This window comes from Geotrypetes seraphini, chromosome 8 (assembly GCF_902459505.1).
Source record: "Geotrypetes seraphini chromosome 8, aGeoSer1.1, whole genome shotgun sequence".
NCBI lineage: Eukaryota > Metazoa > Chordata > Amphibia > Gymnophiona > Dermophiidae > Geotrypetes > Geotrypetes seraphini.
Genome location: NC_047091.1, coordinates 187703814 through 187719090, shown reverse-complemented (window position 1 = coordinate 187719090; position 15277 = coordinate 187703814). Strand labels below are relative to the sequence as shown.

The window sequence follows — 15277 nt, the reverse complement described above, 5'->3', positions numbered from 1 at the left end:
TGTTTTTGAATGGAATTTCTAGTTTTAGTAAATGCATTAGATAATCCTAAATATTTTGTTGATCCCAGATTTTAAGATGGCACGAAGAAAAGACGACTTGGAGGAGAAAACTTTTCATACACAAATCCAGGGAACATGGAGGGAATTCAAAAAACCTGCTTGTCCCAGTAGCTGTGGCATTTAGCCAACGCCATGCAAGCATGGAGCAGATGGAGTCCTGGCAAGGTCCAGCCTATCCCTGCATTAGGAGCATCTGCTCATTACACAGACTGCTCGCCTGCTTTATCGAATGCTTCAAGAAAAGCATTTTTTATTTGATTCATTTCTATGTGGTAACAGGCAACACAATTAGTGGTAAAATCAAACTGGAGCCATGCCAGTGCTGACAACAGGCAAACAAGGCAGACAAAGTATTAAGCCAGTAGGTTGGAATTCAAAAAAATCACAACTGTGCATTAAGTTGCCAAATCTCACTGCCTCAGGTGTGTGTTTGGTGTTCATACTGGGTTTGGAGAAGCGACGAGTAGATGCTTCCTATTTTCCCTTCTTGCCCAGCATAATTTTCACTTCGTCCTCGTTTGCAAATCCTCTGTGGTGGTACCCATGCTGATATTTACTAGCTTTGGCAGCTGCAACTGTACAGCTGAAGTTTGCTGGGCCATTTCATTTCTCTGATATCCCAACGACACATCTAAACTATAATCTCCCAGTAAAGTGACCCTGGGTCTGTCATGTTGAGCCTTAGGAACCTGCTGAGGTCTATTTATGGAGTGTGGAAGCCAGAATATTCTTTCACCGTTGTCCTAAAAAGAAATTCAGCTCTCTTAGGATAATGTCAAGCATTTGTACCTTTTATTTTGTTCTCTTTGCTAACACTGTTTTACCTTCAAAAAGATTCTCTCAGTGAATTCTGAAATTATAGACTTAATCGAGCCTTTTATTTGGATTACATAGTCAAACTCAGGTCAAAGGATGTGAAGAGCGAAGTCAAAATTGGCAATTGGGGAATAGAAAACAGGAGAATGAGAATACTAAAGGTTGGGAATCTGCTAGCGTTCAAGTTAAACTATGGAGCTAGGGGAATCAGTAGGGCTGGCCTTAAGAGGGAGAGACAGGAAATTATAGTGCTGAAGTGAGGTTACTGAGTTGCGTCAGAAGGGGGCGAGGCGCTGGCGAAGGAAAGTTGTGTAGTGGTTTGTTGTAGTCGACCCGAAAGAAAAAAGTTGGAAGTCGTTTTCATCCATAAGCCTTAACTTCCTGAAGAAGCCCTAATTAATGAATTTAGGGTGAAACGGAGATCCTCCGTCGGCATTACCGTCTCCGGATGGATGTGGCTGGGTAGAGAAATTTCGCCCAAGCTAAGTATTGCTTTAAATAAAGATTTGTTGATAAGGAAAACTGAACTAATATAGGGCAACTAATATATTGAACATTTGTGCAATCAATAGTTTAAGGAAACTCTAAAAAAATTTTTGTTAAGAACAACTTTTCCTTTGAGACTAATGAGACCGATGATAGTCTGCTTGTTGGTTACTCTTCATGATTAGCTGGAGATCCTTGCTTACTATAATAAATTTAAGGATGTGTGGAGACCATTATTAAAGTATTATAATGAATAATTTACACTTTTCCCAATTTTAATACTCCTGTGGATTTGGGGTGGGGAGGGGGATTCTTGGTTTTCCACTAATAATAGATTTATGAATGACATAAGATATAATTTTCATATGGTATATTTTAGTTGTATATGGATTTGGGAGGGGGGGTGGGGGTTAAATCTTCTTGTTGTATGATATTGTAGATTTTCAAGTGATGTTGTACTATAATTGTTTGATATTTACTGTACACTTGATGTAAGTTATAAAATGAATAAAGAAAAAAAAAAAAAAAAGATTACTATTGTTACTACTCTTTAACAATAGCATGTCACCTAGAGGTGTTTTTTGTGTGTATCAATCATATGGCCCTGTCACGTTACTGTTTTCTCTTTTTGGCACCATTTAACTTTGCCTGGTTTCTTTATTGGTGGTTACTGCAATCTGCCTGTTGCAGCAGCAGTCCATAATCAGGGGGAATCTCTGCAGCGGTTTGGGGTGGCCCTAAACTTTTCACATGGATGGTGGCCTTAGGTTTTTACCCTATATGTCTCCTGGCTACAGCTGCAGATGCCTGACAGGGGCTGGAGGGTATCACTCCCCTTGATCCAGGGACCTGTGTCATAAACTGTGGGGTCCACCTGTGCATCCATGGCCTGGTTGGAGCCTGTGTCTCCTGCTGAGCAGGGGGCAAGGGGGGGACCTTGGGGGCTCATGCCTTTTTTCTTTGCTGCCCTGCTGAGTTTGTTATCTTGTTGATGTTGCAGGATCTGAATTACATTGTGTACTTTCAATGCTGCTTTGATATATATTTTACTTTTGTGCTAAGTAGGGGAGGAGGGCTGGGCCTTTGGGGAATGTTTTTTATGTGGTGGCTGGGGGGCAAGGGGGGTCGGAATGACTATGAGTATGGAAGGGAGAGTGTTGTGGAGTGAGAGGAGTGTGTGTCGTATAGAAGTGGGTACTGGCTGGAAGATGGGTGGAGAATCTGTTGAGTGGGGGGGGGGGGGGTGTTGAATAGGCTTCCTCTGCAGGAGGGTCTTCCTTCCTCTACACTATTGCTGCCTGGTGGGGCCTAGCTGGGGGACCTCATGGGGCTTTCTTTTATTTGCCCATTTCTCATCATGTAGTGCTTGTCTACATCTAGACCAGTGGTCTCAAACTCGCGGCCTGGGGGCCACATGCGACCTGCCAGGTACTATTTTGAGGCCCTCAAGATTTATAAACTATAAACAGCCCCAAAGCCCTTTAAATCTATATGGGTTTCGGTGCCGTTACCGCGTAGCAGCCGGTAGTGTGGCTTTGTAATACAGGCCCAAAGAGTTTTACCTCGTGCAAAACTGTCATTTCTTTAATAAGACATTAACTATTTTTCCTGAGGCTCTCCAAGTATCTACAAATCCAAAAAGTGGCCCTGCAAAGGGTTTAAGTTTGAGACCACTGATCTAGACCCTGGCTGAAACTGTATTCCTCACTCCGAATGTTGCAGGTATCAACTCCCCAGTCAAACGGACAAAGGTCCCCTCCTACTTAAAAAGAGAACATGCTCAAGCTATTCTCATCCAGAAAGCCCTGGCCTTTGAAGCCCACAAAATTATCTCAGACCCTGAGGGCCAATATGTGCTTCTGGCTGGGGCACTACAAGGCCGCAATGTTCTTTTGTGCAACATTTATGCCCCCGATATATATTCTTTCTTTTCAAAGCTTTTGGGGACTATTTTGTCTTTTTCTATTTATCAGGTTATTATGGCGGGAGATTTCAATATGGTCAGCAACCCTAGCACAGTCGTCGTCCAAAGACATTCCTTCCTCTTCACCTGACCAGAAGAGGAAGGAACCTCTTTGGACGACGACTGGCCCACCTGCTCCGAAGGGCTTTAAACTAGGTGAGTTGGGGGAGGGTACCCACTCTCATCACGATGTGGTAAGTAACCTTTCTGGTGGGGTGAGTAGCCACCCCATTTCCGAATCGGAGGCAAGCACTCACATTGCAGACAAAACTGCAGAGGGCAAACTAACTCAAACGGGAAAATCCCCATGGAGACCGAGCACACTCAGTGTATGGAGGGCTATGTACGTCAATGCCCACAGTTTAGGCAATAAAATCCTGGAATTAGAAACGGAAATAAGGAATGCCGACCTAGATATAGTGGCAATATCTGAAACCTGGTTCACGGACTCCCATGGGTGGGATATGGTTATACCAGGATATAACTTGCTCCGTTGAGACAGAGAAGACAAAACTGGAGGAGGGGTAGCACTGTACATCAAAGAGGACATCAAAGTTACCAAACTCACAGAGATCAAATATACCGGGGAATCCCTCTGGGTGAACCTGGCCAGGGGAAATGACAAATGCCTGTATCTTGGTGTGGTATATACAGACCTCCAAGACAACAGGATGACATAGACAAAAAATTGATCGAAGACATCGAGACCATCACTCTGCGTGGAGACACTGTACTATTGGGAGACTTCAATATGCCCGATGTAGACTGGAACAAACTATCTGCTTAGAGGAAGGAAAGATGAGTAGCAGAGTCCCTCAGGAATCGGTGCTAGGGCCGATCCTGTGCAATATGTTTGTGAGTGACATTGCTAAAGAGTTAGAAGGAAAAGTGTGCCTTTTTGCGGATGATACCAAGATTTGTAACAGAGTAGACAACGAACAGGGAGTGGAAAATATGAAAAAGGATCTGCAAAACTTAGAGGAATGGTCTAATATCTGGCAACTAAAATTCAATACAAAGAAATGCAGAGTAATGCATTTGGGAATTAATAATCGGAAGGAACCGTATATGCTGGGAGGTGAGAGGCTGATATGCACGGACGGGGAGAGGGACCTTGGGGTGATAGTGTCTGAAGATCTAAAGGCGAAAAAACAGTGTGACAGGCCGGTGGTTGCTGCCAGAAGGATACTGGGCTATATAAAGAGAGGTGTAGTCAGTAGAAGGAAGAAGGTGTTGATGTCCCTGTACAGGTCATTGGTGAGGCCCCACTTGGAGTATTGTGTTCAGTTTTGGAGACCGTATCTGGCGAAAGACGTAAGAAGACTTGAGGCGGTCCAGAGGAGGGCGACAAAAATGATAGGAGGCTTGCGCCAGAAGACGTATGAGGAGAGACTGGAAGCCCTGAATATGTATACCCTAGAGGAAAGGAGAGACAGGGGAGATATGATTCAGACATTCAAATACTTAAAGGGTATTAACGTAGAACAAAATCTTTTCCAGAGAAAGGAAAATGGTAAAACCAGAGGACATAATTTGAGGTTGAGGGGTGGTAGATTCAGGGGCAATGTTAGGAAATTCTACTTTACGGAGAGGGTGGTGGATGCCTGGAATGCGCTCCCGAGAGAGGTGGTGAAGAGGAAAACAGTGACAGAGTTCAAAGAAGCGTGGGATGAACACAGACGATTTAGAATCAGAAAATAATAGTAAATATTGAAGAACTAAGGGCAGTACTGGGCAGACTTGCACGGTCTGTGTCAAGTATATGACCATTCAGTTGAGGATGGGCTGGGAACGGCTTCAATGGCTGGGAGGGTATGGATGGGCTGAAGTGAGCTTTGACGGAGACTTCAGCAGTTGGAGCCCAAGCATAGTACCGGGTAGAGCTTTGGATTCTTGACAAGAAATAGCTAAGAAGAAAAACAAAATTAAAAACAAAATTTAAAAAAAATTAAATTAAATCAGGTTGGAAGACTGGATGGGCCATTCGGGTCTTTATCTGCTGTCATCTACTATGTTACTATGGTTACTTGTCTTTGAACATCCCGAGCACTGGCGGCCTTCCCTCTTCATTGGACTACTTCAGACTTAAAATATTTTGGGGTGTTTTTGCATGCAGATTGGGGGCAAGTGTACCAGAGAAATATAGTTGCTAAGATAGAAAGTTTTTGTAACTACTGCAGCCGCTGGGGCTATTTGCCCTTGTTGCTTTTCAGAAGAATAGCCCTAGTTAAGTTGGTCTTTTTACCCAAACTCTTGTATCCTATGCAGATGCTCCCTTTCTGGATTCGGAACAATCACGAGTGATTATTTTGTTCTATTATAGGCTCCTTTATATGGAGATCGCGCAGAGCATGTATTAGTTACTCTACATTGACCCTGGGACTGGACAGGGGTGGATTGGGCTTACCAGATCTAAGGCTAAACAAAGTGGTCACGCTATTCTGATGGATACATGAAGCACATACAAACAGTACCCGCTTTGCTCCAAGGGAGTTTCTAGATTCTTGGCTTCACCCTTGTAGTGTTTTGGCTTATATTTCCCAGGGTGTGTGGATGAGGGAGTTCCCTCGGGTTGCAAGATCTGGCTGGATGCACTGCGTAAAGCGTGGCGGAGAAGATGTGTGTGTGTGTGTGGGGGGGGGGTAACTTGGCAATGGCTCCAGTGCTTGATAATCCACTTTTCCCGCCGGGGATAGGGGGGAATGATAAGTTGGAGGACTGGTTTCAAGGAGGTTGTTATTTAGGCCATTGCATGGAGGGCTTGGAGGCAGGGGTGTTCCATACACAGGACACCCTTACGAGACAGTGGGGGATACCGCGCCAACTCTTTTTCTCTTACTTACAATTACATCATTATTATCCTAGCAAACTCAGGATGTTGCCTCAGGGAGGAACTTTTCTTAAGATTGATTTCTATTTTCTACATTTTCCCGCTTACGCCAACTTTGTCTCTACCTGGTATAGGTTGGGGTGGGCGGAGAGGGCCACACCTTTTCTGGCTTCTTTGGCCAACACATGGTCTCAGGACTTGGGGGGAAATAATAATAATAATAACAGCTTATATACCGCAATACCGTGAAGTTCTATGTGGTTTACAAAAGATTAAGCAAAGGTACAAATTGACTGACTTCAAGAGGGGAAGAAGAAAGAGAAGTAATTAGACAGGAAATTCATTGTTGAGGAGAAAAGTGATCAAAAAGACAGTAAGTCGCTATTGAGAGGAAAGAGATAAGTGGATCAGTTGTCAAGATGTTTTAGGAACAGGTGTGTTTTTAGACGTTTCCTAAATTCCTCATAAGTAGAGGGCGAAAGTAATTGTTCTAGATCTTTACCCCATGATGCTGCTTGGTGTGAGAGAAGGAATTCATGGTGTTTTTTCAGTTTGCAACCTCTCACTGGGGGGGAAACGAAGTTGGAATGTGAACTTCTCTTGTGTCTGTTGGTTGAGAAGGAGAAAAGGTCAGTAATGTATTTGGGGGCAAGTCCGTGTAATGCTTTAAAGCAGAAACAGGCAAATTTGAACTTTACGCATGCCTTCATCGGCAGCCAATGTAGCTGCCGGTAGTAGGGTGTCACGTGGTCAAATTTTTTTAGTCCAAAGATTAGTCTGACTGCCGCATTCTGCGTCCAGTATTGGTCACCATACCTTAAGAAGGATATGGTGTTACTCGAGAGAGTTCAGAGGAGAGCGACACGACTGATAAAGGGGATGGAAGGCCTTTCATATGCTGAGAGATTGGAGAAACTGGGTCTCTTTTCCCTGGAGAAGAGAAGACTTAGAGGGGATATGATAGAGACTTACAAGATCATGAAGGGCATAGAGAGAGTAGAGAGGGACAGATTCTTCAAACTTTCAGAACATAAAAAAACAAGAGGGCATTCGGAAAAGTTGAAAGGGGACAGATTCAAAACGAATGCTAGGAAGTTCTTCTTTACCCAACGTGTGGTGGACACCTGGAATGCGCTTCCAGAGGACGTTATAGGGCAGCGAACGGTACTGGGGTTTAAGAAAGGATTGGACAATTTCCTGCTGGAAAAGGGGATAGAGGGGTATAGATAAAAGATTACTGCACAGGTCCTGGACCTAATGGGCCGCCGCGTGAGCGGACTGCTGGGCGCGATGGACCTCAGGTCTGACCCAGCGGAGGCATTTCTTATGTTCTTATTCTACAACAGTTGTAGGCATCGCATATTTTTTTGGGAAATTGCCAAATAGGCGATGTTACAGTAGTCAAGCAGGCTTTGTACGAGGGATTGGATGTAACAAAATAAGCTTTAAGGGATCTGAGTTTCCAGAGAGTGAAAAATCCCTTTCTGATTAAGGAATCTACTTGGTCTTTCATGGTTAGGCATTGATCCAGAGTTACACCTAGTATCTTTATGGAGAAGAGATCTCTGAGAGTTTCCTTCTGGAATGCTTTGCATCTGTTACTCATAGTTCCCGAAATGCCTACCTTCAGGAAATGCAGTTTAAGATCCTACACCGTGTCACTAGATGCTTGGGGACCCAGGCTGGTCTGTGGGATTCGGATGAATCCCTCGGATCACTTTTTTACATTGCTAGCCATTTTCTCTTTCGCTTGTGCTTTCGTCAGGACGTATCTCTCTCTTAGCTTCTTTCAGTTTTATCTGGTAGTCCTTTCTGCACTCCTCTTCTTGGATATTTTTATATTTCATGAACGCCAGCTCTTTTGCCTTTATTTTCTCTGCCACATATTTAGAGAACCATTTCGGTTTCCTTTTTCTCTTGTTTTGATTTATTTTCCTCACATAAAAGTCAGTAGCCATTTTTATTGCTTTTTCCACTTCCCTTATGTCTTCCCATCCTAATAGCACTTTCTTCATGTATGCTCCCATTTTACTAAAGTCTGTACGTTTGAAATCTAAGACTTTGAGTTTTGTGTGGCTGCCCTCCACTTTAGCTGTTATATCAAACCAAACAGTTTGATGATCGCTTTTTCCAAGGTGGGTACCACTCAAACATTAGAGATACTCTCCCCATTTGTGAGGACCAGATCTATTATCACTTTTCCCTTGTGGGTTCTGTCACCATTTGTCTGAGTAGAGCCTCTTGAAAGGCATCCACAATCTCCCTACTTCTTTCCGATTCCACAGATGGAACGTTCCAGTCCATATCCGACAGACTGAAGCCACCCAACAGCAGCACCTCCACTTTCTTTCCAAACTTTTGGATATCCACAATGAGATCTTTATCGATTTGCTGCGATTGAGTTGGAGGTCTGTAGACCACACCCACTTAGATAGAAGTTTCTTCTTCTCTTTTCAAAATGATTCATATTGCTTCTTCCTCTCCCCAGGTCCCCTGCATTTCAGTCGCTTGTATAGCGATCTTTACATAGAGAGCTACTCCTCCACCTCTTTGACCATCTCTGTCCTTCCTAAAAAGATTATATCCCGGTATGTTTACATCCCATCCATGCAAGTCACTGAACCATGTCTCTGTGATAGTAACAATATCCAGGTCTTCATCTAACATCAGGGCTTGCAGATCAAAAACTTTGTTGCTTAGAGCTTTTGTGGTCATCTATCTTTCAATGGGAACCTTGTTTTTCGTTTATGTTTAGTTCCACTTCCTGTTACATTGCTAAGAAGTGAGTTACTAATATTGTTTATATTACTACCTATTTTACCATCACATCTTGTTTTGCTGGGAATAGCCTCCATAATTGTATTTCATATACCGTATACGCCACCCCCACCTTCTAGTTCAAATGCCTAGAAACATATTGAAGGAACTAAGGCCAGTACTGGACAGGCTTGCATGATCTGTGTCCAGTATATGAACATTCAGTTGAGAGCGGGCTGGGGAAGCTTTGATGGCTGGGATGGTTAAGATTGGCCGGAGTGAGCTTTGACGGAACTCCAGTAGATAAAACCTAAGCACACTACCAGGCAGGGCTCTGGGTTTCTGGCCCAAGAATATCTAAGAAAAAGAACCATTTAAAAGTAAATGATTTAATTGTAGAGCATGTATGGTTGGGCAGACTGGATGGACCATTCAAGTCTTTATTTGCCCTCATTTCATTTACTCTAATGATAATGTTGATAAGTTTACGCATACATCTTGATACTGAGAATCTTGAGGAGGCTTAAGGATTATTTCCAATTTTTGATTCTTTCAAATTATTGTATCTTGGGCTAGACTCCGATACTCAGAGAGTTTAGAGCATTCAGTAAACCTCTTGTGTGGTTTTGTAAAAGGGGGGTTAATTGCATGTCCCCCTAGACCCAGTATTTTTGGAAAAGTAAACAAGCGATTCATGTCTACCTGAACCACTCCATCAAGCGCGTTCCCAGACATTAGGCACAGTTATCGAATATTGTCATTTACGTTGAGCACCAGCGTTTACACTAGGTTTCCGCACTAAATTAGTATCCTGCAAAGGACACGCTGGACAGAATGCCTTTTGTAGAATACTTGTTTAGAGCAGATTTTCCTAGCACCTAACTGTACCATTTACAGCTAAAAGACCTGTTACAAAACTACTCCCCAGCCAGTTCATTTGTCTTTTACATTTCTTCATATTTCCCCCTTATTACTTCATGTGATTCTAATTGCACAGAAAAAAATAAAATTTCAGTATATTAATGTTTTATGGCAAACAATTTAATTTGCTCAGAATGGTTCGGCTCTTCTTGAGCCTGGTACTAAATCCCTGGGCAAAAAACCTAGGAGAATTAATCGGTGCAATATTTCAATGTCTGCTAATGAACTTAGAGTTGCTAGCCAACTCTGTCACATAGAGATAAGCAGATATGTATACAGGAAATCACAGATTTTTAAAAGCTAGCCATAGCTGTTTCATCTTTGAAAAGTTGTATGTGCATGTTATTTTTAAACAGGGAAAAGCATTCTAGTTAGTTACCGTTCTCGTAAGCTGCTACAGCCAGAGACTTGTTTATTTTCACAAAGGAGACCTGTGGCAGACATCCAAGTTCAAAGGTGTCCTGTGTTGATTCCAATATGGGGGCAGTATAATTACAGCTGCGAGTGTCCCATAGCCGCACATCTCCTGATGTGTATCTGGAAGAGAAGTACAGTGTTCAGCTGAAATGAAAACAAGAAGGAAAGGCACAAGTCTGGAGTATTAGAAAAGATTTAAATATTAAATCTACTCTTTGGTAAAAATCAACAAGAGCTGTTTCTTCTAAATGTTTGCTTGGAACAGCCCAGAAATTATGCTAGTTTAGGAGCATTTTAGAGGCCGACTGAAACCGGTGGTTTTGGTTCTGGACAAAACTAAATTCGCAGCTGAAATTTGTCACTCAGTTTCAGCTGGAATCGAAACTCAAAATGGCACCTCAAAGGTCCACCCGGGCCAGCTGATGCCACATCACCACCCCTTTCAGAAAGGGCCAGATGGCCAGCCAATCCTTCTGCCCTCCCAGGGCCTACCTTTGGTTTAAATGGCCTGGTGGACTAATAGTTTCATCTAGGCACGAACAATCCTCAGTTGTTTTTGCCCCTGCAGGATCCTCAGCCAAAATGGCTGCTAGGACTTTTCACGGCAGCCTCGTGAGACTGAAGCAGGAGGTCCCAGCATCCATCTTGGGACTGGAAGCAGCATAAGCAGGAGCAATCTCCAGTCACTCCTGCTTACACTGCTTCCAGTCCCAAAATGGCTGCCAGGAACTCCTGTGACAGGCTCATGAGACTGCCATGGAAAGTCCTGGCTGTCATTTTAGATGAAGAATTTGTGGGTTCAAGAGCAACTGTGGAACCCTCTTGCCTAGAAAAAGCCACTAGACTACCAAGTTAGAGACCAAATGAATTTCAGTTTCAGATTCAACACGAAAACCAACCCAAAATCTGGATTCAGGTTTCAGCTGAAAATACATGTGTATTTTCAGCTGAAACTGAAACTATCACTCTCCTCTACCATCAACTCTCTGGAAGAGGGAAAGTCTTCCTGGAATGGTTGGCCATTTGATCCCAACCCTTCTGTCCTACCACCACAAAAAAACCCTCACCAGACCTATCTTTAAACATCCTGATGGTCTACCGCTTCAAACTTCACGGTATAGCGGTATATAAGAAATAAATTATTATTATTATTCATAGATTCTTTTAGACAAGAGTAATCACCAGTCGCTCGTGCCCTCACAGGTTCCTCAGCCAGAATGTCTGCTGGGACCTCACAAGGCAACCTCATGAGACTGCTGGGACCTCCCATGGCAGTCTCATGAAGTTGCTGTTGAATATATTCAAGGAAGTTGGTACACCTGAGTTTAAAAAGGATTCAGATAAACTAAGAGGAAAGACCATGAGCAAAAAGCAATGGATCTACTTTTTGCATCTGCAAAGCATTCCTTAACGAACTTAATTAATCTCTGCTGGAAACAGGATGCTGGACTTAATAAAGTTTTAGTCTAAATGAGCATGGCACATTTATGTCTTTATGATTCTCTACAGTCAGATTTTAATAGTAACACTTGCACAAACAAAAAAATGAAAATGCTTGTACGAGTCAGAAGCACTTATTGAGTTAAGATAAACATTTTTATATGCTACCACATATTCCAGCATAATATATCCATTCCAACTTGTGGGACTCAACCCTATATGTCATGTCTGCCTGTCCAAGTTAGATTGCAAGCTCTTCTGAGCAGGGACTGTCTATAAATGCGTATGCCTTTCAGTGCTATATAAGTGATATGTTGTGGTATTAGTAACAGCAAACTCAGATGAACATGTTGAAGAAACTCCAAAAAGGGTGAGCAAACAAAGATTTAGCATAAAAGATTAGGTTCTTACCTTGCTAATCTTCTTTCTGTTAGGATTCTAGAAGCTGTTGCTTCCCATTAGTCCTGAATCTACAGAAGGATGTCACTCAAAAACTCTGAATGCCTCCCCTTCTGCAGTGGAGAACATTCAGTTAGTACCAGAGCAATTGAACTTCACTGAAAGAGAAGAAGGGGCATGGGGAACTTCCCCAGCGATCTTATCAGGTATATTTGGAGGGTGAGACTTCCTCCACTTGGAAATCCAGCTGTCACCAATCTTGTTTAATTCTGAAAAATTTTTGCCTTTCATCAGCAGAGACTATATTTACCTATGCAGATGATATTTTCATTTTATTAGAAGTTGATCCTGATCTTAACAACCTGCATTTCTAAATTTTAACTGTGGGCTTTGTCTATTCAAATGAAACTGAACGCTGCCAAAACCAAATTGCTTTGGATTGGGCCAAAATTAGAAAACCTCCCTTTCTCTGTTACATTAAAAACAGGTATCGCATTACATATAGATTTTTCATCTAGAGTCCTGGGTGTCGTCTTGGACTCATCACTTACATTTCATGAACAGATAAATTCCTTGACAAGAAAGTGTTTTTTTAGTCTGTGCATGTTGAGGAAGGTCAGATCACTATTCCATCAAGAGCATTTCTCAGTATTGGTACAATCCACTGGGCTTTCTCAGCTAGATTATTGTAATTCAGTTTATCTGGGCATTAAACAGAGCAGTCTAAAATGACTTCAGTTAATACAGAATACTGCAGCTAAGCTCATTTTTGGGAAACGAAAGTATGATCATGTTTCCCCTTTGTTGATAAAGCTTCACTGGCTCCCAGTTTGCTTTAGGATCCAGTTTAAATGCGCATGCATAATCTTCAAGCTTCTCTATGGAATATTTGATCCTTATGTTGGAATACCCTTAGACTTTGCCATTTGAGAAACACACAAAGATATAAGTTAGCCTTCCCTTCCTTTAAAAGAATTAAATCTGCTGGGAAGCTCAGTCGATCTTTTATGTTCAACTTTGTAGAGATCTGGAATGAACTTCCCGACTCCATTAGGCTTTTAGGCCAGCTGCAATTATTTCGTAAATTCCTGAAAACTTTGTTGTTCTCGCAATTTTTAAATTAAATGATAATATTATAGTTATTTTTCTTATGCTTTTCTTATGTACTTTAGTTTTTAATTAGTTCTTCCTTCACCTATGTTTTCTGCTATGTACTCTAGTCTTAATTATATGTGAACCGAGTTGAGCTCCACTGGGAGATGACCCGGTCTATAAACCAAAGATTAGATTAGATTAGAAACTAAACTAAACCTTAGGCTTATATACTGCATCTTCTCTATAACAGTAGAGCCCAGCACGGTTTACAAGAAATTAGAAAGGAGAGCAGATACAATATGGATTTGGAATACTATTGAGAGGAGCGGGATTTACAACTTTGAAAATAGCCAAGTTTTCAGATATTTTCAAAATGGTTGGAAAGAGCCCAGATCGTGCAGTTGAATAGGAAAATTAATCCACAACTCAGTAATTTTGAAAAGTAGATACTTCCATAAGAACATGAGCAGTGCCTCTGCTGGGTCAGACCAGAGGTCCATCGTGCCCAGCAGTCCGCTCACGCAGTAGCCCATCAGGACTAGGACCTGTATAGTAATCCTCTATCTATATCCTTTTCCTTCAGGAAATTATCTAATCCCTTCCTGAACCCCAAAACCGTACTCTGTCCTATCACACCCTCTGGAAGCGCATTCCAGGTATCCACCACCATTTGGGTGAAGAAGAACTTCCTAGCATTGGTTCTGAATCTGTCCCCTTTTAATTTTTCCGAATGCCCTCTCGTTCTTGTAGTTTTCGAAAGTTTGAAGAATCTGTCCCTCTCCACTTTCTCAATGCCCTTCATGATCTTGTAAGTCTCTATCATGTCTCCTCTAAATCTCCGCTTTTCCAGGGAAAAGAGCCCCAGTTTCTCCAATCTTTCAGCATATCAAAGGTTTTCATACCTTTTGTCAATTGTGTCGCTCTTTTCTGGACCCTCTCGAGTATCGCCATTTCCTTCTTAAGGTACGGCAACCAATATTGGACGCAGTACTCCAGATGCTGGCACACCATCGCCCAATACAATGGCAGGATAACTTCTTTCGTTCTGGTTGTAATACTTTTCTTGGTAATACCTAGCATCCTGTTCGCCTTCTTAGAGGCCGCTGTGCACTGTGCCGACGGCTTCATTGTCTTGTCCACCAGTACCCCCAAGTCCTTTTCTAGGCTACTTTCACCCATCACCAGCCCTCCCATCGTATAGCTGTACATCGGGTTTTTGTTTCCTACATGCAAGACTTTACAGTTCTCTACATTAAACTTCATCTGCCATCTTTTCACCCCCTTTCCTAGTTTGTTCAGGTCCCTTTGTAAATCTTCATAGTTCTCTTTAGTCCTAACTCCACTAAATAGTTTGGTGTCGTCTGCAAATTTTATTACCTCACACTTCATCCCTGTTTCTAGATCATTTATAAATACATTGAACAGCAGCGGTCCGAGTACCGTGACCCTCCTCCAGTCAGAGTGGTGGCCCTTCACTCCCACCCTTTGCCTTTCAATGTAGGAAAGGACAATTTAAATTTTTGAGTAGATCTGGTAATGTCAGATCTTACAGAATTCCAAGAAAGGAGGGTTAAAGGAGGAAGAACAATAATTAATAACAATTAACAATTTAATATGGAACAATAAAGTACGCACATGAGTAGCTAGGAACAAACCTGCTAAGTGCAACTAGTAAGAGCCATAACCCCCCCCCCCCCCCCCCCGAAGTAGAAAGGGAAAAGGAGCCTTCACATTCTTGTAGTTCATCTCTGTTAAATCTTAGTTACAGGAGAAGAGGTCCCAAAGATGGACACCAGCAACGTCCGAGGCAGGAATCAAGCGAATCACAAATCAGCACAGGGTGGGCCGTACAGAATAGGTCTTCTATTAGAAAGAAGATTAGCAAGATAAGAACCTAATCTTTCATTCAGTAGTGAAGACTTAGGATTCTGTACCATAGCTGACATAACAAAGCAGTACCAGATGTCCAGGGAGGAACAGATGAGCCTGCCTTCAATACCGAGGACCCAAAATCGGCATCTTCTCAAGCCACTCTGTAGAACCTCGTAAAAGTGTAGAGAGTAGACCAAGTAACTGCTCTACAAATTTCATGA

The 15277-nt window shown here is 42.4% G+C and overlaps 1 protein-coding gene across 1 annotated transcript in view; it reads right to left on the bottom strand.

Moving 5' to 3' along the window:
- LOC117365387 (F-box/WD repeat-containing protein 8-like) overlaps nucleotides 1-15277 on the bottom strand; it is a 227196-nt gene that overhangs the window by 81046 nt on the left and 130873 nt on the right. Inside the window, exon 5 of the mRNA XM_033955782.1 lies at nucleotides 10213-10370. Coding sequence (XP_033811673.1) covers nucleotides 10213-10370 — 158 coding nt within the window. The remainder of the gene's footprint in view (nucleotides 1-10212; nucleotides 10371-15277) is intronic.